At 42.1% G+C, this 25,203-nt stretch overlaps 1 protein-coding gene across 9 annotated transcripts in view; it reads left to right on the plus strand.

Moving 5' to 3' along the window:
* The window catches only part of LOC136828434 (uncharacterized), a 284,088-nt gene that overhangs the window by 254,446 nt on the left and 4,439 nt on the right, over positions 1-25,203 (plus strand). For 6 of the 9 annotated variants that reach the window (XR_010850039.1, XM_067086489.1, XM_067086486.1 and 3 more), the window contains 2 exons: positions 2,747-2,915; positions 18,102-18,290. Coding sequence is in view for 6 of the 9 variants with exons in the window: in XM_067086489.1 (XP_066942590.1) it covers positions 2,778-2,915; positions 18,102-18,290 (327 nt within the window). In the remaining 3 variants the exon portion in view is untranslated. Of the gene's footprint in view, positions 1-2,746; positions 2,916-18,101; positions 18,302-25,203 lie in introns of all 9 variants that reach the window. The other 3 variants (XR_010850040.1, XR_010850041.1, XM_067086491.1) reach the window with 2 other exon arrangements.

Consider the following 25,203-nt stretch of genomic DNA (forward strand, 5'->3'; position numbering starts at 1 on the left):
GACAGTAGAGCACCATAGTCCAGATGGGCCCTGATGTCAACACCATGCTCAGTGCTGCAAACAAACTATAAAAGTGCCTGCGGAACAGATTCCTTTCCAAGTCCTTCATGTCAATCTTGACTGAATTTTATCATATGAGCAAGCATTTCTCTTTGAATGATACCTGCAGCTTTAGCCAGATGAGTAGCTTCATTGTACTTGCTAGTATCAGACAGAATTGTGCCAGTGTCTTTTCTGAATGCTAGCAGAATATCACGCCCTTTCCTATGGGCCTCAAGCTCAGGGATCCTAGAGACTAACTGCTCTTTTAACCTGGTGGTATTGATGTCTGGAGAGTCTACACCTAGTTGTTGTAGCTGGCACTTGCATAGGGGGTGTCTACACCTAGTTGTTGTAGCCAGCACTTGTATAGGGAAGCAAGATCAGCAAGTCTGAATATTGCAGGTGATGTTTCTGTATTAGTAACCTTGCTATCAATGATGTAGATAACAAGTTCAGGAAAAGCCACAGGATATAACTTTCCATTGATCATGGTAATTCTCCTTTTGCTTTATCGCATTAAGATGTGCACTCTCTTGAGTTGTATAAGTCTGCCAAGCATCATGGGTGATACTTCAGTTCTTGAGCAACACCATCACCAGCACTTAACTTTGTAAGGAGCTTAGAACCTGAAAATAACACTGTAAATTAAAACAGATAAAATCCAGTGTTGAAAAATGGAGTTCATCATATCAGAGAGAGACACACACAAGTAATTCTGATGCGTCTTTGAATAGGCCATACTCGTTTGACACACGGACACTTAATGAACAGTCCATGTGGCCCTCCTCCCGAATGCCCAGATTGCAAAGTGTTGATAACAGTCAAACATGTATTATCTAAATGTCGAAAATATAACCTGCAGCGATTATCAAATTTTGGAAATAGATCAATTAAGGAAATTTTGTCAGAATCTCCTACATTTTCAGTAATACCAATTCTAATGTTCATGAGGAGCTGAGGTTTAATTGATAAAATATAAAAAGTAAATAATGGAAATACAAAAGCCCATAGGCATCTAATGAATTTCAACAACTAAATTTTGAAATTTTACTTATTTTAAATTTTAATATACCTTTTTAGTGAGTATATATGGAAACATGAGTATAAATGTATTTATTGTGTGAGTGTGTTCCAGTATGAGAACTTATGCCTTTGTGCAATTTTTAACTTCATTTTCATTCAGTCATCACTACCAAATGGCCTATTTGGTCCCAGTGCTAGGTCGGGCTATGTAATTTCTTAGGGCTGATTAGATAGCATTTGGGATACTAAACTTGCTGTTTAGCTGATATTGAACCCCATGCTGAACTTCATAGCAGTGTCCATCACCAGTATGCCCTGGTAGTGAGCGACAGCCAACAGACGCTCTCTTGGCTCTACCTCCATAGCTTAATTTTAGAGTTTTCCCTCTCACATATGAATAGTCCTTGCTCTGATATTTAGCTTCATATGCCCAAAGCAACTGGTTTTTTGGTGCCAAAACCATCCGTTTGCCCCATTGCTGTCTGCAGAATCACCCCTGCCTTAGTAACAATAGTGTTGACTGCAAGATCAACTCTGTAGTTTGCAACCCTTTGGAACATTATATAGACAGAAAGAGCTCATCCTCTTTGCCTTCCCTTCATTAGTAGCCTTTTTTAGTAGCAAAAGTTAGAAATAAATGGACAGAGATCTGCATTTTTATAGTTTATGGCCGTTTTTGGTGTATGGCCGTTTTTGGTGTGCTGGCGGCTATCTTGAAAAATATTGGAATTTTTGATGGCTAGCGCTTTTTCTCAAAATTGACCAACAGAGTATATTCATACCAAATTTCATGTTTTTCATCATCAAATGAACGATCCTGGCCAAAAATGTCATTAAGCTGCTCCACTGTTATTGGTGGTTTTATCGAACCTGCTTCAAGAGTTGGCATCTTATGTCGATACACTAAATCAAAGATTTGCTAAATTTGATGGGACCAACACAACACTTTTCACCCCGTGTAATGGTCACACACATAAATAAGCCAGTATAGTACCTGTAATAATAATTATTATTATTATTATTAAGCAGTTTAGCAATACTACTGAATCACAACTAGGTTTGACAAGACTGAGGAGGAAATGTCCTTATTTTCCTAAGTGGCCATTATCTGAACCACTCACTCCACAACCAATGAGTAACCTCGAAGTCCTCAGAACTGTTTGGTTAAAAGATGAAGCAGAGGGAAAAATCGATCAAGAACTGGAAGTTTTTTATGTTGAGTTATTGATGCTGTCGATTTTTTGTAAATTTTTCATATAGTATCTTCTTCATTTTTATTTAGCTTTTTATTTTTCAGTCTTAATTTTGCTCTCTGCTTTCCTTATAGCATAGATTTGATAATAATCTTGTACATTACATTTATAGGACCCTTTTCATTTTGCTTAATTAAAGAAATGGTAATTTAAGGCCACAAGTTTTAAAGGAATTATGAGCTAATTGAAACCAAAGTTGTGATGGAAGTTCACCGCATGTAGGGTCTATCCTTCACTCAGATTTGAAAGACAAGTACGCCATTGATTGCTGTTTTTCTTGGGTGCCTTTGATACTATGATTGCAGTTGACCAGACAAATAAATTCAAAATGTGAAGCACAGCAACAGCATCTTTGTATATGAGTCAATTTTGTGATTTGGCAAAGTCACAAGTCATGGACAAAGCTGAATGTGTCAAAACATTTCCAGAAAATACATGTAGCACAACAAGGACAAGAGGATGTACTTCGAAGACAGAGAAGAGGCTGATGGCATGGAGGTGCTGCTGTCTTCCCCAAGTTTAGGTCGCGCCGAAATCGACCTCATTCCTGGAATGGCTGCGATGAATCTTGCTGAATCCCTCCCTGTCCTCATCACGGTCAGTATGGGTCGTCTTTTGCACAAAGCATTTTACACAAGTTTATGTGTAACCACTGTGGATGGGAGAATTTTTCTTTAACAATACCCGCCTTGTATACTTCACATAGTAGCTCACTGAGACCAAACTAATCTTTTGACCCATTCTTTTTATCCAGTTTGTAAACCTTTAAGCCCTTCCTACTCAGAGCATAGCACACAACACTTACTGTGCTAAGAGTCCATTCCAGCAGCTTTATCCAGCTATATGCTATTCCCAGAGTTCATAAAAAAAGCTCAAACCTAGATATTCCAAGTACCAAAGGAGTTACCTAGACATACACCACAGCTTCATGACTTCCTGGTGACCCAGGTGGTAATATTTAATCGAGTTGCCCCATCTAAGATGAATATGATGTTAGTAAAACCAAAGTTATTAAATGCAATACTTAAGGTGTTACCAGGACAGACTTCAAGCTTCCATACCAACGAGTTTTACCTATGACACCCTGGTGATCCTGGTAGTATGGTTTAACTTGCATTATCCTATCTGCGTGAATACAGTGGGAGTCAACAAAGTTATGTGCAAGATGTAAAAGTTTGTAGCACTCGTCTTGTGCATGAAATGAGATAAAAATTTACTTCTGAATTTCACACATTACTTTGTATTGATGTCCATCATATTCACTCAGATTAGGTAACTGGAATTAAATACTGTCACCTGGGTCATGGGCAAGTTGGGAAGTAGGGTAAAACCTGATGGTACAGAAACTGTACAAAATGTCTAGGCAATTCCTTAAGAACTGTTAATACTTAAGTTCTTACTTTCTTTATACCCTCAATGACTTGAATATTAGAACCTCATCTCTGCCTGAGAGGCCTGTTTGATGCCAACTTGATATAGAAATTTTTACAAAATTTTGCACACTACTGTCCGTTGATTTTTATCACATTTTGATGGGGTTGTTTGAATTAACACCTTTTCCTTGGGTCACTGGTGGGTTGGGTACAGTATATACGTAAGTTCCTGGGTTACAGCAGCTCTGACTTACGTCTTTCCAAACTTACAGCACTTTTTCAAATATATTTATACAAAAAATTGGTGCTAGGTTACGGTTGATGTTCTGAAGTTACTGCGCCTTAACCCTAAACTTACGGATTATGGCGCCGTAACTGGGAACCTGAGTGGCGTGGCTGTAGGTGGTATAACGAGGTGAGAAAACCAGTTTAGGGAACTGGCCCAAAGGATTAAGATGAAATACCAGGTCTAGGCCATAGGCTTAGAACTGGGACCAAATAGGTCATTCGCATGATGATTAATGAATGAAGATGAGATTAAAAGAAAACAATGCATAAGGTATATAGTTTTAGACTGGAACACATGTACACATTAAATACATTTGCTCATTTCCATACATACAAAAAAAAAAAATAATTAAAAAAGAAAAATAAAATAAAAAGTTAAAATTCAGAATAAGTTAACCACTTAAAATTTTTTTTTATTAATTAAATGCCCTATGGGCTTTTGTATTTGTGTTATTTACTTATGTACTTTTATATTTTGTCTGTTAAATTACAGTTCCTCATGAATGTTAAAACTGGAGTGATTGAATATGTAGAAGATTCTGACAACATTTCCCCCATTGATTTACTTTCAAAGGTTGATAATCGCTCTTGGTTATATTTCGGACAGTCACACAGCACATTTGATTGTTATCAACACTTTGCACTCTGGGCATTTAGGGAGGAGGGCCATGTGGACTGTTCATTAAGTGTTCATGTGTCAAACGAGTATGGCCCATTCACAGACGTGTCACAATCACTTGTGTGTCTCTCTGTCTGATATGATGAGCGCCATTTTCCAACACAAGACTTTATTTGTTTCAATATATTTATAGGTTCCTCATTTCATATATTCTGTCATTTATTTACAATGATGGTTTTTATATCTCTTATATAATGATTAATTGGGATTTTTACATTTGCTCTTGTCATGTGGACTGCTTCTTTAGCTGCTTTAACAGCTTTTTCATTCCTTTAATCCCTACATGGGCAGGGATCCAACATACAATATTTTTTCCATTATTATACAATTTGTGGAGTTCAAATTTAATTTGCTGTACAATATTAGTTTTTGGGTGGTAACTGAACAACCTCTATAGCGCTTATTGAGTCACTAAAAATCACAGAATTATTGAATGATATTTGTTTTATAATTATGATGGCTACTGCGATTGCACACAACTCTGCTGTGAAGACTGAGGCATTATTAAGTAAAGAAAATTGATGTTTTATTCTGGGATATAGCTGCATACCCTACTCCATGTTGTGATTTAGACCCATCGATATATTTTGCGTAATGTGAACTTTTTCGTCGTATATGATCTATGGTTTTTTGTCTATGGTGTTCCGGGGTATAGGAGTGACTTTTTGATAAAATATTTTAAGCGAGTGCAAGTCTTTTACATTATTCATAGTCCAGTGGGGTGGTAACTTCACTGTTGAAGGTAATTGTATATTTATATTTAGTGACTCGAACAATCTATTAGCTCTTATTGGCAAAGGTGGTGAATGATCGTTTATAAATATATCCCCGAGATAAAATAGATTTTTTTGTTGGTAAATCAGTGGTCTTTATTCTTAATGCACTTTTCATTGTTATGAATTCTCTATGGAGGGACAGTGGCAGTTGTGAGGATCTAAATGCTCCTGTGCGTATTCTTAGTCCTTCATTATGAGTTGGATCTTATATTTTCAGTGCTGCTTCTGACACTGAACCATATATTTCACTTCCGTAATCAATGATTGATAACACTGTTGCTTTACACGGTATGGTAATGTGTGCAACAGTTTTTTAATTAGATTTAAAGCTCTTGTGCATTTTGATTTTAAGTAAGTTTTATGGGCTTTCCTGTTCAGATGTGCATCAGATATAAAAAAAAAAATTGCAGTTTGGCTAATTGTTATATTATAGTTTCAGATTTTTAATTCTAGTTCTTCACCTTTTTTCCAATTTTTTTTTATAAAGCATGACAGCTTGAGTTTTTTCTATGGAAAATCTAAAGCCTACAGATGAGGCCCTTTCATCTATTTTTACTATAGTTTTATTAATCATTCGTTCTGCATGCTTTATGCGTGACGCTGTATAATATATGGCAAAGTCATCCACATAAAGGTTATTTTTAATTCCGACCGGTAGCCTGTTACTGATGTCATTAATTGCTAATGTAAACAGAGTTCCACCAAGGACGCTCCGTTGTGGAACTCCATTTTCAAGTTGAAATGTTTTGGAAAAAACATTATTTTCACCTGAAAAGTGCGACCAGTCATAAAGTTTTTAATAAATTTAGGAAGGTGGCCGCGTATGTTATTATTATGTAATGTTTTTAATATTGCATACCTCCATGTATTGTCGTATGCCTTTTGAATGTCAAAAAAGACAGCTATTGTAATTTGATTTCTTTCAGATTAGACAGGGAATCTAATGTAGACCTATTACATTGTGAACCAAACTGGGTAGGATTCAAAATTTTACTTTCACGAATGTGCCAAGGAAGTCGTGCATTTACCATTTTCTCCAACAACTTGCATATACAACTTGCTAAAGAGATAGGTCTATAATTCTTCACATTACTAGGATCTTTTCCAGGTTTGGGTATAGGAATTATTATTGCATTTCACCATTCATCCGGAAACAAGTTTCAGAGCCATAAATGATTGTAAAATTTTAATAAGTATGATTTTGCCAAAGGTGCTCGGTGGGTGGCAGACCATTTCGAAGCAAACATCACCTCCAGGAGCATATGTATTGCTGTTCAAGAGAGCATATGCCAACTCTTCCATACTGAATTTCTTATTATAATATACATCTTCCTTTGTCTCAAAATTAAGTATTATAGATTCTGCTTTATTTTTTTGAAATGTTTGTCAAAATTTTGGTCACTGCTTATTTTGGCAAAACATTCCCCAAGTATGTTATTAATTTTCGATGGGATCTAAAATTTTTTTGCCATTTTATCTGATATATCTTGTCTGGGTGGTCTAATGTTTGTTCCATTTATTTTTCGGAATTTTTCCCATACTTTTTGAATGGATGTTTCGCTTGTTATTTCCAATACATAGGACCTCCAAGATATTATTGTACCTTTTATGACTTCCTTTGTAAATTTGGTTGATATTTTATTATATAAAGGTTTTAGCGCATCAATCTCTAATAATATAATTGTCATTTTTAATATATTTTCTTCGAGGAATGGTTTTGATATATTTATTTTATTGAATCTTCTGTTTAGAGTATCTTGTGAGAGGGTGCGAAAGAAAGAGCAGGTAGACAAATACTGCTAGTTTATTGAGGAAGTGCCCACTTATAAAGCAGCGTGCAGGCGTTGGCATATATACGGATGTCAGTACAAAATGTACAAGTGACCCGAGGTCAAAACTATTTCTCTACACAAAACAGGACAGGCACATATAGATAACAGAATGATTAACAATAGTTGATTAGACACAAAAAATACTCTGACACATATACTATGTATAAGGGCAAATAAACAGGTAATAGATGTACAATTACATAATGATAATAAGGCTGAGCACCACTACCTCGGGTCAGCTGTGAAGGCACAGTAGAAAATGGGAGGTTCATCATAGAGAACCCGTTGAACAGGGACTTTACAATACTCCCCTCCCAAGACATAGGTAACGTCTGATCAAAGCAAGTATCTGCTTGGGTGGCGGAGAGGGTAGCGCCTTCTCGATGTCTGCTTGGGGGTGCATTCGCTTCCCGGATGGGAGTGATGGGTTGCTCTCCTGCCTGGGCCCGGGGCCTTCTGGGGGTGCCCACAAGGTTTTCTTGTGGGCGGGGTGGGCTGAGGGGTGCCGCTTCCTGCGGGGGCTTTGGGAAGTGCCCCCGAGTCCTTCCTCCAGGAATGCGGGCTTGAGGCGGTCTACTGACACCCAGTCATCCTTCCTGTGGACGGCCACCCGGAATGCCTTTTTGTTTCTTGCCAGTACGAGGAAAGGCCCCCTGTAGGGCCTGGTTAAGGGTGGGCGCACGGCATCGTTCCTGATGAAGACGTGGGTGGTGGAGGATAGACCGGGAGGCATGAAGGGGGACGTCCTGTCGGTATATGTCCGCCGGCAGAGGGCAACTTCCCAACCCTGTCGCGGAGCCTCTGTGTTGTTAGGTCGTCCTGGTCCTCTGTGATAAGTTCGATCGGGATTATGAGGGACTCCCTGTAAACCTTTTCTTCTGTGGACAGGTAGCAGACGCAAAAGTTCAAGTCCCCCACGATGCTGTCCATCAGTCTCTGGAAGGTCGCCCCTCGTTCCTCAGGCTGAAGGTGGAGAAGGCAAAGATGTAGGACCCGAAGGGCGTGATGATGGCGGTTTTGGGGGTGTCTTCTGGAGCTACTGGTACCTGGAAATATGATTTTAAAAGATCCAGTTTTGAAAATATTTTGGCCCCGTGGAAGGAGGCCTTAAGGTCTTGCATGTTTGGTAGAGGGTAGTGGTTGGGTTCTGTAGTGAGGTTGAGCCACCTGTAGTCGCCGCAGGGTCTCCAGGAGCCATCTGTTTTCTGCACCATGTGAAGGAGGGAGGCCCATGGGCTGGGGGCCTTCCTGCATGTGCCCATATGCTCCATTTTGGTGAAGGCCTTCTTGGCCTCCTGAAGGTACTGTGAGGGAAGCCTCCGGAACTTTGCGTGTGTCGGGGGCCCCCTTGTCTTGATGTGATGATATATCCCGTGTTTGGTGGGCTCCCCGGGCATCTGACAAAGTTCAGGTCTGAATACCTCTGGGAATTCCTTCAGGAGGGAGGCGTATGGTGGGGAGCGACAGAACAGACTGTGGGCACCCTGGGGCCTGGCGACAGGGGCAGGGACTGGCAGGACTCGGTGTCCAGCAGGTGTTTACAGCCGACGTCGACTGCCAGTCCGAAGTGGGCGAGGAAATCCGCACCCAGGAGTGGTGTCTTAACGTCCGCGACGAAGTTCCACTTCTATCTCCAGCCCAGGATGGAGACCTACAGGAGCCTGGTGCCGTAGGAGAGGATGGGAGACCCGTTGGCGGCCATCAGGGAGGCAGCTAGGTCTGGCGGGTGTCTGCGGTCCTCTCTGGAAGGCGGGAACACTGACCGCATTGCCCCAGTGTCGATCAGCATCATCCTGCTGAAGACAGTGTCGCGGACATAGAGGCCTACTGGTGCGGGGCTCCTGGGTGTTTTGGGTGCTGCTGCCATGGCAGTCTGTGAGGGTGGCCACCGCCTCCCCCGTTTTTTGGATGGGCGAAAAGGCAGGAGGCTTCGCAATTCCGGGCCTCTTTGCCGAACCTCTGGTGGTAGTAGCAAAGCCCCAGCCTTTCCTTCTTCTGGTGGTGGGGTGGCCGCCTCCTGGCGACGACTTTGATGTCCTCTGTGGTGGGGTCCTCCGGCTGGCGGCAGTTGATGGGGTGTGTGGGCGTGGATGCCCGCTTCGCTGCCCTCGTGGAGTCAGTCAGCTGCTGTGCCATCCTTATCAGATCCTCAACTGGCAGGGTGTAGGGCTCCGTAATCTGTCCACGAACCTCCAGGAGTAGCTGCCGCAGGAGGATCTCCCTCGACAGGCTACTCTCCTTGTGCCTGCTGCTGCTGTCCATCTTGGGGAGGAGGAGGAGGTCCTGGAGGGCATGCCACGTCTCCAGGAGGTTCGTGTCTTGCCGGGGGTTGATGGCAAGGTCAAGGGCGCAGGTGGCCCTCTCGGAGACCAGCAGGGAGCAGGTCTCAATGAGAGAGGCCTTTAATTCTTGGAAGGTGGCAGGGCTAGTAGTGGACGTCGCCCTGTCTCCTCCGGTAGGCGTTGATAGCAATGTCTGCCTTCAACACCTCGTCAGTCAGGCCTGCCACCCTGAATTGCTCCTCGACCCTGTAGAGCCAAGATGCCGGGTTCTGATGGGTGAACGGCAGCAGCTTTATGCTGAGGGCAGTCCTCGGTTGGTCTGTCAGGAGGGGCATTGCGGGGAGAGGGTACTGGCGTGGAGGAGGGCTCGAGAAGGGGTTGCGCGAGGGAGACATCTGCCTCCGAGAAGTTCGCGGTTAATTGTATGTGGGAGGGAATGTCTGCATCCATGCTCATTCTGCACTCTCAGCTGGAGTGTGAGGGAATACTCCTTTCAATACATGCTTGGGAGCGTGCCGTGTGGGTCCGCTAATGACGCCGGTGATTTGCCGACGAGGGTCGGTAACGCCCGAACGATTTGTTAGAGCGCTGTAGTTAGTCCATTAGGGGCGTGGGGTGGTTCATCGGGCCAAGACTAAGTTGCCGTTTGGGTCCATTAACCCTTTAACGCCGACTGGACGTATTTTACGTCGACAAAAGTTGTCTGTCGGGTGCCAAGTCAACGTAAAATACATTGACTACAAAAAGTTTTTTTAAATATTCGCAGAAAAATACTTATAGGCCTCGTTTGTGAAAAATTTTAAATCACGCGCCTTGAGGGATGCTGGGAGTTCACGGATCACGCTGTTGTTTTGTTTACAAGCGTGACCCAGCTGCGCATGCGAGAATTTCTTTCTTATCCCAAAAGAAAGCATCAGCAAACTCTGCTGAAAATCTCAGAAATTCTTTAGTCACTTTATCGTAATTTTTGCACCGTTTTCTATTAGCCTTTACATAAAGTTTTATATATGAAAATGTGCGCAATTTCATGTAGAATACAACAAAAAATGACTCATGGTTGTAGCTTTTATCAATTTTGACATATTTTCATATAAATCACAAGTGCCAAAATTTCAACCTTCGGTCAACTTTGACTCGACCGAAATGGTCGAAAAATGCAATTGTAAGCTAAAACTCTTACATTCTAGTAATATTAAATCATTTACCTTCATTTTGCAACAAACGAGAAGTCTCTAGCACAATATTTCGATTTATGGTGAATTTTTGAAAGAAACTTTTTCCTTACGTCCGCACTAACTCTGCTGAAAATCTCAGAAATTCTTTAGTCACTTTGTCGTAATTTTTGCACTGTTTTATATTAGCCGTTACATAAAGTTTTATATATGAAAATGTGCGCAATTTCATGTAGAATACAACAAAAAATAACTCATGGTTGTAGCTTTTATCAATTTTGACATATTTTCATATAAATCACGATAAGTGCCAAAATTTCAACCTTCGGTCAACTTTGACTCGACCGAAATGGTTGAAAAATGCAATTGTAAGCTAAAACTCTTATATTCTAGTAATATTCAATGATTTACCTTAATTTTGCAACAAACGAGAAGTCTCTAGCACAATATTGCGATTTATGGCGAATTTTTGAAAAAACTTTTTCCTTACATCCGCGCTAACTCTGCTGAAAATCTCAGAAATTCTTTAGTCACTTTGTCGTAATTTTTGCACTGTTTTATATTAGCCGTTACATAAAGTTTTATATATGAAAATGTGCGCAATTTCATGTAGAATACAACAAAAAATAACTCATGGTTGTAGCCTTTATCAATTTTGACATATTTTCATATAAATCACGATAAGTGCCAAAATTTCAACCTTCTGTCAACTTTGACTCGACCGAAATGGTCGAAAAATGCAATTGTAAGCTAAAACTCTTACATTCTAGTAATATTCAATCATTTACCTTCATTTTGCAACAAACGAGAAGTCTCTAGCACAATATTTCGATTTATGGTGAATTTTTGAAAAAAAAACTTTTTCTTTACATCCGCACTAACTCTGCTGAAAATCTTGTAAGAGCCTGACGCCGTCTCTTCCAAACACGTGTGTGTTCGTGTGTTCGTCGTCCATCGGAGTGGACAAGACAACAGGAGCATCTCGTTTTCTTTCTCTAAAGGAACGCAATTTCAACCATACAATATTTCTGTCTGTTTCTCCCTAACCATTGTTGTCTTGATGTATGTACAATCACCACTACTTGCATTGCCATGCAAGCATTCTAATCATGTACTCATAATGTTCCAACGAATCTTCTGTATCAAACTGTGTGTATGTTTCTGTTTGTGAAGACGCCAAACGTCTCGCCAGTCCGATGGACGACGAACACATGAACACACACGTGTTTGGAAGAGACGGCGTCAGGCTCTTACAATCTCAGAAATTCTTTAGTCACTGTCGTAATTTTTGCAAAGTTTTCTGTTAGTCGTTACATAAAGTTTTATATATGAAAATGTGCGCAATTTCATGTAAAATACAACAAAAAATAACTCATGGTTGTAGCTTTTATCAATTTTGACATATTTTCATATAAATCACAAGTGCCAAAATTTCAACCTTCTGTCAACTTTGACTCGACCGAAATGGTCGAAAAATGCAATTGTAAGCTAAAAATCTTACATTCTAGTAATATTCAATCATTTACCTTCATTTTGCAACAAATGAGAAATCTCTAGCACAATATTTCGATTTATGGTGAACTTTTGAAAAAAAATTTTCCTTACGTCAGCTCGCGCTAACTCTGCTGAAAATCTCAGAAATTCTTTAGTCACTTTGTCGTACTTTTTGCACCGTTTTATATTAGCCGTTACATAAAGTTTTATATATGGGAAATGTGCGCAATTTCATGTAGAATACAACAAAAATAACTCATGGTGGTAGCTTTTATCAATTTTGACATATTTTCATATAAATCATGATAAATGCCAAAATTTCAACCTTCGGTCAACTTTGACTTGACCGAAATGGTCGAAAAATGCAATTGTATGCTAAAACTCTTACATTCTAGTAATATTCAATGATTTACCTTCATTTTGCAACAAACGGGAAGTCTCTAGCACAATATTTCGATTTATGGTGAATTTTTAAAAAAAAATTTTTATGTCTGCGCATTACGAATTCATGCATCATTTTGTGATATTTTTCTCTGTGTTGCTTTGATCGTTTTACAGTTTGTTATATACCAAAATCATCGCAGGTTAGTGTACAATACAACGAAAAAAAAAATAGCTCATTAGCTTTAACCGTTTTGCTCATAGCGCGATTTGTATACAATTATATATGACTTTTTTTTTGTGCTGTCATGTATTCCAATATTTATATATGACAATGATATTTTTTTCATTTCTGATGATTGCATACTAAACTTCGGGCAATGACAAAAAAAGGAGCCAAAAATGAACTCTTAATCTTAAAAACTAAGTGTGCTGTGATTTTTTGAAAAACCTTCTTTCCGCTTCGGCGCTAACTCCCAAACCCTGCCGGCATACGGCAGACTTTTGTAAATAGAGGGTCGGCGTTTAGGGGTTAATGGCTCCGGGAACCTCTCCGGAGGTCACCACTGTGAGAGGGTGTGAAAGAAAGAGCAGGTAGACAAGTACTGCTAGTTTATTGATGTTGTTGTTGTTGTAGATTTAGCTGGCCTTGTGCCAGCACGTGGTCTTGCTCCTAGAGCAGCCCATAACTCTATTTTGATGATGAGTCTGTGAGATGGTAGGTTGGATGAAAACTTTATTATGATGCATGAAAGTGATTTTGGTGATGTTTATTGAGGAAGTGACCCACTTATAAAGCGGCGTGCGGACGTCAGTACAAAATTTACAAGTGACCTGAGGTCAAAACTATTTCTCTACACAAAACAGGACAGGTACATATAGACAACAGGATGATTAACAATAGTTGATTAGACACAAAAAATACTCTGACATGTATACTATGTATAAGGGCAAATGAACAGGTAATAAATATACAATTACATAATGATAATAAGGCTGAGCACCACTACCTCGGGTCATCTGTGAAGGCACCATAGAAAACGGGAGGTTCACCATAGAGAACCGGTGAATGGGGACTTTACAATTTAACCTTCTTGCTAGAATGAGTTTTCTTGTACTAATTCAGATAGATCATCTGAATGAGGAATAGCTTTGTCTGCTGCCTTTTTAATGAAGGATACAAAGAATTCATTTGTTTCATTATAATTTTTCAAATAATCATATGGTGGTATATTTCTGGTATGCAAGTTAAAAATGTCCCAATCTGCTTTTTGCATGTTATAATGGGAAAATGATCAGTTGAGTAGGAGTCATCACATGTATTCCAATCTAGTTTGTCTACTACATTTGTTGGACAAAGGGTGACATCTATTGAGGAAAATGTTCCATGGGTTTTGGAACAGTATGTATTTACTTCATTGTCATTCCGACAACAGAGATTATTAGTGTTCATTAAGTTTTCTATTTTTTCTCCATCTTTATCCGGTGTAATATTGTTATAGTCCCATATTGGATTACGTGCATTGAAATTTCCTACAATTAATATGGGATTCTTGAATTCTTTTATTATTTTATTATTTCCTGTAATATGTTTAAATCATACTTTGTATTAGGCTGGTTGTATAAGTCAGTAATACCAAAACACAATTTCTATTTTCACTGTTATTGCTGAAATTTGTAATTCAGAGTAATCTATATCTACTTTGTCGTATATCATTTGATTATGGACATATATTGCTGTTCCTAAATTATTTTCATTCTCCTTTGATGTTTACCTATATTTGGAACAAGTTTTCCTACGTGTTGTATATAGCCTACATATAATCATTGGTTCGTATTCACTTATACTGTAAGTCGTTGGACTTCTCCTAAGTGCATTCTCGTTAATAATCCATTTTTATTCCATTGAATTATATAACGATTGAATGGTGTAATATGAGAGTGGTCAAATTACTCTAAATTGTTTAAGCTTATATTTTCTTAAATTTCTTATAAGTTAATTTGTATTTTTGTAGGTCTTGATTCATTTTTTGTTGTAGTTTGAATCTGACTTTCGTTAACTGTTACATTTTTACCATCTTGATTTAATTTTTCCAATCTGATTTTCTTTAGAATATCATCTACAACATTATGTTTTTCTTTGTAATACTGTATTCTAAGTGTTCAGTACACATGCAACCTTCTTCATGAGATTTGATGCTTGTTTTTTTCGTTATTCCTATACCTCATGAAATTTTTTTATGGTGTAGGTTTGGCTTTCTTTAGTTATACTTTATTTTTGTGGCACATTGCTACAAAGCATTTACTACAACCACATGTATCTTCGTGTTCATCGGTTTGTTGCTTTTTCTTAATTTTTCTTGTGGCGCCTATAATTGGTGATGGGTGAATTTCTTAGCTTTCATTGTAGATATTTATATTTTGGCTTTCCATTTCATCTGAATTTTGTGATTCTGCTCCGAGGTATTATTGTTACTATGGGAGACAGTGGAATGTTCGATTTAGTGTTCTGTTTCTGAACTTTAGCTTTTGGTGAGATTGGTGGGTTATTTATCATTATAGAGCTTTGTTTGGTGGAATTAGGTGGGGTTTTATCTGGCTGCCTCTTCCGAGTTGTGTTATCTGTTTTATCACATTTTTGTGATTTTAATTCTTCTTCGTCTTTCTCTGTGTCATTATTCGTATCTATTTCTGGTCAAGAGGTAAATCTATTGTCCACTGTGATGTCGTTGATGTATGAAATCTCCTTAGCAGAGTTCTTTTGATCATGTATTTTTTTGGTGGTATTTCTTTATTTCTATTATCATTCATTTCAGTTCGGGTATTATTTGATTTTGAAGTATCTGCATACCTAAATTTCTTAGCTGGGTCATTCAATCCTCCCACTTTCAGTTCTAACTTTGCTTCCCTGATCGACATTCCAGTTTGTCCTTGTAGTAATTTAAGTTCAGTATTGTAAATAAAGAATGCACATATTTTAGATCGGGCATGATGTTGTGTGCCACAATTTATGCATTTTGGTTGGCTACAGTCCCAGCGTATTTTATGTTCTTGCAAACTGCAATAGGCACATCTGGGAAAATTTCTGCATTTAGTGGCTGTATGGCCATATTTGCAACAGTTTTTGCACTGCATGGGTCTGGGAACATAAGGTCCTAGTTCCCCATTTAATCCCAATATTTTAATTTTCAAGGGTAAGGTTTGGCCATGAACTTTATCTTTGATATTTTGATTGATTTATTTTTGTCATTCATGTTGCAAATACGGCCATACAGCCATTACATGCAGAAATTTCCCCAGATGTGCCTATTGCAGTTCGCAAGAACATGAAACACGCTGGGACTGTGGCCAACTAAAATGCATAAATTGTGGCACAGAACATCATGCCTGATCTAAAAATATGTGTTCTATATTTACAATACTGAACTTAAATTACTACAAGAACAAACTGGAATGTCGATCAGAGAAGCAAAGTTAGAACTAAAAGTGAGAGGACTGAATGACCCAGCAAGGAAATTTAGGTATGCAGATACTTCAAATTCAAATAATACTCGAACTGAAATGAATGATAATAGAAATAAAGAAATACAACCCAAAAAAAATACATGATCAAAAGAACTCTGCTAAGGAGATTTCATATATTAATAACGTTGTTATATCTTTTCTTTAACGAATCTAACAACATTAATTTGTCTATAATTCCATCATCTAGATTTGGCACTACTACTGCGCCTTGTATACTATTCATGGTATCATGCCTTGCAAGACTTATATTTGTGTTATCTGTTTCTTTAATATTCTGATAATTTTCTGATTGGTTTCTGGTTGTTGCTTCAACTAACCATACGCTCATCTCTTGTGATGGGCATCGGTTCAACAAGTAATTTTCCAATTTTAATAAAGATATATCTTGGTCAGCTTGTAAATTCAAAAACCTTGACCAGTTTGATTCTCCAAAGAGGGAATCAAAGTGAACCAAGGTTGAGTCAGGTCTGTATTTTCTTCTATTTACTCTTTTAGGCTCCAAAGGGAATGTAGTTGAAAAGTTTAAACTATTTTTTTTTTTTTTGGGGGGGGACCACAGGCACAGAAACATCTGGCTCAAGGGGAACGGTTCCATTGTAACAATACTAGGTCCTATTTTTATAGGGATATCCTTTTTCTCACATGGGTTGTCAACATTTGGAGAAATTTCATTCTCCAAGGTGGGTGCAGAGGTTGTCCTCTGTGCCAAAACAGTATCATCAGAGGGCCCAGGGGTACTCAACTCGTTATTCCTACTATTCATAAAGGCTGAATAATAATAAAAAAAAAAAAAACCAGAAAACTTTAAAAAGATATGATTAGCCTTTCATGAAGTTTATTCTTCCACCAATGGCACAAGTGAGAGCAGACTCCCAAATGTCCGCGTCCCTACCCTACCCCACAGGGGATGGCACAACGCCATTAGAGTGGTCCGGATGTGAACCAAACCTGCTTGCTAGGACCGAGAGTATTACAAGAATACAATCATCCCCACCCTAATCATATTACGGGCAAACTGGATAGAATGCCGAGAGTCCTGTCCCCAGAGCCAGGCCCCCCTGGAATCCGTGGCGAGGCCTGCAGAATAGTTCCACCCTTGAAATATCAATCTGATATCTCTCAGGTCCGAACATTATCGGGTAGTTGATGATGCTACCACAGTTCCCACTATTTAGCTTCGGATATAAACCCAATCCCAGTTATGATATCTTTTTCTATTTATCAGGTCCAATAAATTTTGCAAAAAGTGGAAAATTCCACAAAATTAGCCTGAAGAAATATATAATAATATATGAGACTCTTGGACTCAAACCCGAGAACAAATTCCTGGGGTTCAAGAGCCCCTCACCATGTCAAGGTGGTCCCACGTCAAGGGGGAAGGAGGGGAGAAAACCAGTTTATTACCATGGCAAAGCTTGAAAACCTGTTTCTTCCCCCAGGCTTACATAAGTCTCTCTCTGTCTCTCTCATTTTTATAAATTTTTATAACGATGTTCTGAGTAACAGCATTTTCCAACTCATGGCACACTGCTGGAAAAGAACCCCTGCCGTGACCCAGGGACTGCCTGTACTTAGGTTCTAAATTACCATATAATTTCCATGGTACAGTTGGCCATATCAGTCCTAGTTTCAGTTCAGACGTGTAGTAGTTTATTTCTATATTTTGCATGTTACTGTAATTTGTTTTCCACCACAAATTATGTTGTAAAATCTATTTTGATGGGATAATCTAATACCAATTTGGTACAATTTATATTCTGAAATTTATGGAGACTAAAGTTTCAGTTCTTGTCAAGTATACTGTACTGTAGTTGTAAAGTAAAAGGAAAACTATTTACAATGCTGCATATATTAAAAAATCCAAGCATTCCCCCAACCTTACTCTTCTAATACCACAGTTTAGGAATGAGAAGATAAACCTCATGTACTCTGGTTTTCCCCTTATGATTTTCCTTTTAACCTGTCCTTTTAATTGATGCAGGGAGAAACCTTCAGAGCAATAGGGCAGCCACTAAAGTCACTTATTGGGGAAGGAAGAGTGTGTGCCATTCAGCACGATGGGAGAGGGGCAAGGTATGCCAGAGTCACTGTATCTCCAGATCACGGCAAATTGTACGTCCATCACCTACAAAAAGAACCACCCCCGTCACCAAACATATGTCTCGTTGAGGTAGGTTTTAGGTAGGTAGATACAATACAATGTAGGCCCAGTGCTTGTGTAATATGGGGTATACGATTCTTATGTCGTAAGTGCTTATCACCCTTGGGTAAACCAACTACTCTAACCCTAATTAATGTTTGTTCCTACACAGACTACAAACTATCGGTCTTTACATAAGGAATATGCTTCAGCGCAGCTGGGAACGGCCATTTAACTTTTAAACAAGGTGGTTAGGTTGTTAACTACCGTCCGACTGGCATGCGAGTCCTTTTGTAAAACAAATGCATTTACTTTGCTTTTGGCTGCTGTGTGATGAGGAGCTGTGTATCTACTCCCTGCCCTGCTTGCTGTTTCACTTTGTTTTTTCCCTGTGGGATCTTTCTGTTTTTGTTTTGGATATATTATCTTGGTTGTGTTTGCATTTGTGAGATTATTGCACTGCAAACTCACAAATCATCCAAGCCCAAGCGGAAGGGCAGTGCCCAGTGTGTATGCCCTGGTACCGATTCTAGACCTTGCACCCATTATCACTCCCCAATTGATGTTGACCCTCATGTCCTCTGCATTAGAGCATGATTGTAACTAGAACTCTAAGTGTGATGAGTGTCTGTCTCTGGTCGCCTGTGCAGTAGGTGAAGTTTTCGCAGAGGAGGAAATATAAGAATAAGGCTTTCAAGGCATTGTCTGGGGGTAGTACGCCGCCGACAATACCGTTGGTTGCTGACCCTTCTTCCTCTTTTCTTCCTCCTGTGAAGCTTCCCCATCTTGCTGTCACTCCTACGGGAGCGATCTCCTCTTCATTATCTTCGCCTGCTTTGTCAAGTGGAAGTCGGTGTTGTGGGGTGGGTAATTGGGTTGATCTCTGTTCGGTGGTCTCCATTTGCTCGAGAGGGGAGGTATCCCTTCGGAGCGAGAGGAGACTGGTGCCCCTAACCTGACCTTTTCCTCTTCAGGAGAGACTGAGGAAGAAGGGAAGGCGTGGTTCTCTCCAGGACCTCTCAGGTGTTCCTCTGTGCGGGCCTTTTGTGTCACCTGAGATCTTGGGTGCCCGTGATGCCCCAAGTGACTCATGCAACTGTAAGGCCACCTCTACATCAGTTACGATGACTGCCTTTGCCAAGACAACAACCAGTGTTACAACTCCTGCCCCACCTCTGACTACCCCAGCTGTCGTTGACCATACGTGACTGCATGGTCCTGCACGGGCTTACCCTGTGGTAACCCTTCCTTATGATGTGCCTGCTGTTCCCTCCCTCCATCAGGAACCAGCTTCTCCAGGCGCTTCTGAAAAGATGTCTTGGAAGAAGAAGTTGAAGAAGAGGAGTCGCAAGGTGTCATCACCATCATCTTCATCGTCTGCTGTCGCCTCTTCACCTTCTTCTTCTGAAGCTCCTCAGCAGGAAGAAGGTTGCATCCCCCCCCCTCCCCTGAAGTCCCGTTATGGGGCTTCCAAGGGGCTGCCTCCCTCCACAGGGGAGGCAGAGGGATCTCTTGTTGGCTCTCCCCAGTCTCCAGACTTGGGTCTTGCTGAGAGCCTACAATTCGGGAGTTTCGAGTACGTGAGTCCCCCAACCTGTGCACTCGAAACCAGTTCTGGGAAGTTACCTTCCAGGACTGGAGTAGTGCCTTTCTTCCCATGTCTCTTCGGACAATCGGGTAGAGGAAGCTACCGTTGATCATTCTGTTTGTGATTCGGGAGCTTCGGGTGCTTGGACCTCCAAGCAGGAGTGAGTCACTCCAGGTACTCGGGTTTCACTGAAACCTCGAGTCACCTCTGCCAGCACCAGGAGTCTGCTCCATGGTCTGGGTCAGGCACTACTAAGAGAGAAGGTGACTAAGCATGCAGGTGATTCTTCACCCCCTGCCAGTGCTTGCTCGATTACTCGGCCAGGGTCCGTCCAGGTGTATCCGACTCAAGGGTCCAAGCACCCAGAGAAGCTTCGAGCAGGTGCCCTACACAGTCTTCTTGTCAGGAGGCTATGTATCCAAGAAGACTGGAACGTGTGAGGATAGCTCAGTTCACACCGGAGTACGCGATCGCTTCTCAAAGGTTAGTGTTTTCATGAACGGGTCCTCTCACCTGGCAACAACCTTCACATGAATAATGCGCTCTCCTCAGGACAATACTAAACATCCGCATGTGCAAGGGCGCTCTGTTAGACCCATGCAGCCTTCGCCACCATTGGTTGGCGATCGCCCACAGTTTTCCTCTTCTACCGGGGCTTCGGCCTCCTACAAGACAGGAAAGAGTGCTCGGCCTCCAACAAGACAGGAAAGAGTGCTCGATCCCTCTCACCTATCACCTCAACCTCTTGGGGTTATACCGGGAGGCGTGAGTCAGATAGGAAGGACTCCGACTGCGATGTCACACCCCAATGTAGCTCCACCACGAAGGCTTACGTTCCGGGTTCAGTCCTTGGATCAACTCGGACATATGTCCAAGTGGTTCAGAAGGGATCTGAGGGTTCTGCTGAGGTTCTCCCTCCTGCAGGGAGGGTAGACTGGCAGGACTGTGGCCTGGAAGGACCAGAGGGTCCTCTTTCCCAGGACTCGGAGACCATGAGATAGGAGGATCTTTGCAGAGATCATTGAACTGATCCGTCAGCACAACAGTCTTGGAAAAGGGACCATGGCCACATCTGTGGATCGTCCGTCACGCCTTGAAGCTTTTTGGGGACTGAAGAAGGAACCCAAAGCTTTGGTGGGCTTGCCATTGTCTACACTTACCAAGGGGGTTTTGGAGCTGGTGAATACTCAGGTCTCTTGGCAGGAGAGTTCGCTTTGCTCCAACCACTCGGATAAGCTGCTTCCTCCACCTCCTCTGCCCTGACAGAAGCACTACTACATGCCCTCGGAGGGGTCTCTGCTGATGAAACAGGTGGACCTGGACCTGGTCTATCTAGGTCTGGGTCTCTCGCTGCAGCAGTTTGATGCAGAGAATATCTCTTTCTCGCAGCAAGAGGCAGCGAACCTGGAAGCTACCACTGTGACAGCATTCCAGGCTGGACCTGTGGTCTTTCACACAGTGTCCAAGGTTGCTGCCTCCTCAGGTGTCATCACTCCAGGGGAGGACTCCACCTATGGGAGACTGTGCCAGTCTGGAGGTAGGTTGATTACCTACCTGGCCCACCAGATGGCTAACCTGTGGGCAAACTTGGTCCAGAAGAGAAGGGAAGCCATCCTTACTCAGATATCCAAGTTCGTGGTCCATGAGCCGGCTTTGACCGTACAGAATGGACTGCTGCTTGGTTCTGCTTCTCTCTTTCCTAGAGAACAGGTAGATGCTGTGGTGAACAAGTGTCATGTCGATTATAATGACTATTTATCCACCAGGCAGTGGCAAAGACCTCCAGGTCTTCTCGTGCCCCTGTGGCCAGACCTTCGGGTCAGGCTAACACTTCCTGGGCCCTAACAAAATCCCACATTAGGAATTACTTTCAGGGCGCTCTGCCAAGAAAAGGCACAAGGTGGCAGCACCTTTCAACCCTTCTTCCAGTCTGGAAAAGGGGGCAAGGGATGCTAGGGGCGGCATTCCCCCGAATGCTGCCTTTGGTGGGGGAGTTCCTGTTGAGCCATTGGGCAACATGGCAGCAATATGGAGCCAAAACCTGGGTAGTAGATATCCGTCAGGAGGGCTATCTCTCCCCAGTCCATCTCCACCTTTCACCAACTCAGCCACCTTTCGGTTCTGGCTCACCAACAATCTGGTCCATCTCCAAATGCTGAAGAAAGGCGCTATGGAAGTCGTGACAGATCGGTCCCCAGGCTTTTACAGCCGAGTCTTTGGAGACCGGTTACAGATCTTTCTTCCCTGAACCGATTCGTTTGCCAGACTCGGTTCAAGATGGAAATGGACACTCTCTGTGCTCACGGCCATCAGTGAGCCTGACTTCATGCTTACGTTGGCCCTGAAGGATGTGTATTTTGAAATACCCATCCATCAGTTCTCTCGCAAGTACCTGCACTTTATCCTCAGGGAGACGGTACTCCAGTTCGGGAACTCTGTTTCAGGCTCTGAACCTCTCCCCCAGGTGTTCACGTGAGTGTTAACCCTTGTGTCAGCTTGGGCCCATTCACACGGGATACATCAGTTGAGGCATCTCAACGATTGGCTAGTCCTGGCGAACTCTCGATCGCAGTTGCTCCAGGACAGGGACCAGCTCATTGAGTTATGCCACAAGCTGGGGGTCATGGTAAATTTCGAGAAGTCCGATCTCACCTCCAAGCAGAGGATAAAGTATCTGGGCATGATGATAGACATGGCAGCAGTAAGAGTCTTCCCCTCAGACTCATATCAGCAGGTTCAGGGAGGCAGCTCAGTTGTTCCTGTCTAGACAGGAGCAACCAGCTCGGCAGTGATAAATCGTCTTCGGTCACCTATTTTCCATGGAGAAGCTGGTCCCTCATGGGCAGCTTCACCTTCGTTCTCTCCAGTGGAGAATGAAGGAGTTCTGGTCTCCGGCTTGGGACTCCCTGTTCCTTCCCATTCCTCTCTCGGATGAAGTGAGACAGGACTTAGACCTGGTGGTTAGACAGCAAGAACCTTGTAATAGGAGTGTCTCTGCACACGCCCCCTCCCGAGATGCTTCTGTTCTCAGGTGCTTCAAGCGAGGGATGGGGCATACACCTGGAGGAGTTCCTTATTTCAGGTGTTTGGAGCTGAAATGACAAGCACCTTCACATCAATATCCTGGAGCTCAAGGCAGCCTTTTTGGCTCTCCTAGAGTTTCAGGATCGAGTGATGGGACACTTAGTGGTGTTGATTAGTGACAACACCACAGTAGTGGCATATGTCAACAAGCAGGGGGCCTAGTGTCTCTTCTCTGCACCTGTTGACAATGCAGATGCATGAGTGGGTGGTAGCACACTCAGTAGAGCTGTCAGCCAGATACATTCCAGGCAAGAGGAATGTAGTGCCAGACAAGGTCAAGTGATAGGGACAGAGTGGTCCCTTCATACCAACATCATGGAAAGGTTGTTTGTTTAATGGGGTCTTCCATCTATCAACCTGTTTGCCACCCAGCACAACAGAGAAAGCTTCCAATGTTCTGTTCCATCATGCCAGACCCATGGGCCACTGCAGAGGACACCTTCCAACACCCATGGAACAACCTGAACACCTATGCCTTCCCTCCGTTTTGTCTGATTCACAGGGTGATCAACAGGGTAATGATCACCCTGGTGGCTCCCAAGTGGCCACATGCTGTTTGGTATCTGGATCTGCTAGCTGTACTTTCCAAGGCACCAAGAGATTTCCCCTGGCACAATCTTCTGTGTCAACCACATGTAGAACGGTACCACCAGTCAGTGAGGTCCCTGTTTCTTCACAGCTGGAGACTATCCAGCATCTCTTGAGAGGCTTCTCTCGCCGCACAGCAACAGAGATGTCTGGATACCTTCGCCAATCCTCTTCAGCGGTGTACCAGGGGAAATGGGCCATCGTCTGTGGTTGGTGTCGTAGACAGGGTCTCTCTCCAGTCGGAGCTTCTATTCAGCAGGTAGCAGACTTCCTTGTCTTTCTTCGCCGAGAGAAGCTTCTCTCCATCTCAGCTGTTAAGGGCTATAGGGCTGCCCTGGGCCTAGTCCTACAATTGAAGGGCATGGATATCTCCTCCTTGCTGGAGATTCCCTTGCTGATGAAGAGCTTCAAAAGGTCTTGCCACAGGGATCTGACCCTCAAGACTGCCTTCAACGTTAAAACACTTGAGGGGATGGGGACCAGTTATGCTTGATTTTGTCCCAGGTTTCGTAGCGAAGACTCAGAATCCATTGATCCCTGATTCCAGATTTGAGTCCTTTACGATCCCCCCGGAGGACTTTGTTGCTAATGATCCAGACGAGATGCTACTCTGTCCTGTTAGAGAGCTGCGGTATCATCTTAAGAAGACTCAACATCTCTGACCTGAGTGTCGACAACTCTTTGTTAGTATTGGCTCGACCAAGAAAGAGGTGCCAAGAACACAGTCTCTTTCTGGCTTCGTGAAACAATCAACGTGAAACAATCAAACGGGCGTACTCTACAGCTGGTGAGAACAACACCAGTATGTTCTAGGTGAGAGCTCATTAAGTCATGGGCATTGGCCTGTCCCTCACAGTCAGGAAGAATTTGTTGGTTTCTCAGGTACTGAAGGCAGGGGTGTGGTCTTACCAGACCACCTTCACTTTCTTCTACCTTTGGGACATTGCCCACAAGTCCTTTGACACTTTCCTTGGGTCCTGTGGTGGCTGCTCAACAAGTTATGTAACTTACCCAGCTCCTCTAAGAGGACAGGTAGCATCTCACCTAAGGTGTTCGGTTGTGAAAGAGAAGTGTGTATGTGAGTGACTGGACTCTTTCCCTTCTTCTTCCATCATCCTACACCCTCTGCCCACTCCTGTGGGCAGAGGGTAGGTTGTGAGCTGTCACATGCTGGAACTGGCGACTGATGCAGGCAAGTGTCACATAGAGTAACCATTCTATTATCTATAGTAGATGTATAGAAGCAACCCTGCCCTTTTCTTTAGCAAGGGGAGAAGGGGCCTAGCAATAAAATAAACCCAATGCTTATACATTGCTTTATTTGCCTCTGACATATAGATTCATCCTAGCCCCTTTTCAAATGATGTTGCTTGCCCCCATTCATTTGAAAAGGCCCAGAAGTCTGACAGTTGAACATGCAGTTCTACACTCCATCCAACATGTCAGAGGCATGGTACTCTTCCTTGAATTACTCAGCCAGGAAGAGAACCCAGGTGTGGCGAACTACCAGTCAGTTCAGAGGCTTACTCAGATTCCTTCCCCTAAGGAAGTAAGCCTTGCATATGTAAAGACTGACAGTTTGTATTTTGTGTAGGAACAAATGACAAATTTTCAGAGTGTTTTGTATTTTTCCTAACTATACAAACCTGAGGCCTTTACAGTTATATGCCCACCTCATTCTTG

Source organism: Macrobrachium rosenbergii, chromosome 42 (genome assembly GCF_040412425.1).
Source record: "Macrobrachium rosenbergii isolate ZJJX-2024 chromosome 42, ASM4041242v1, whole genome shotgun sequence".
In the NCBI taxonomy this organism is placed as follows: domain Eukaryota; kingdom Metazoa; phylum Arthropoda; class Malacostraca; order Decapoda; family Palaemonidae; genus Macrobrachium; species Macrobrachium rosenbergii.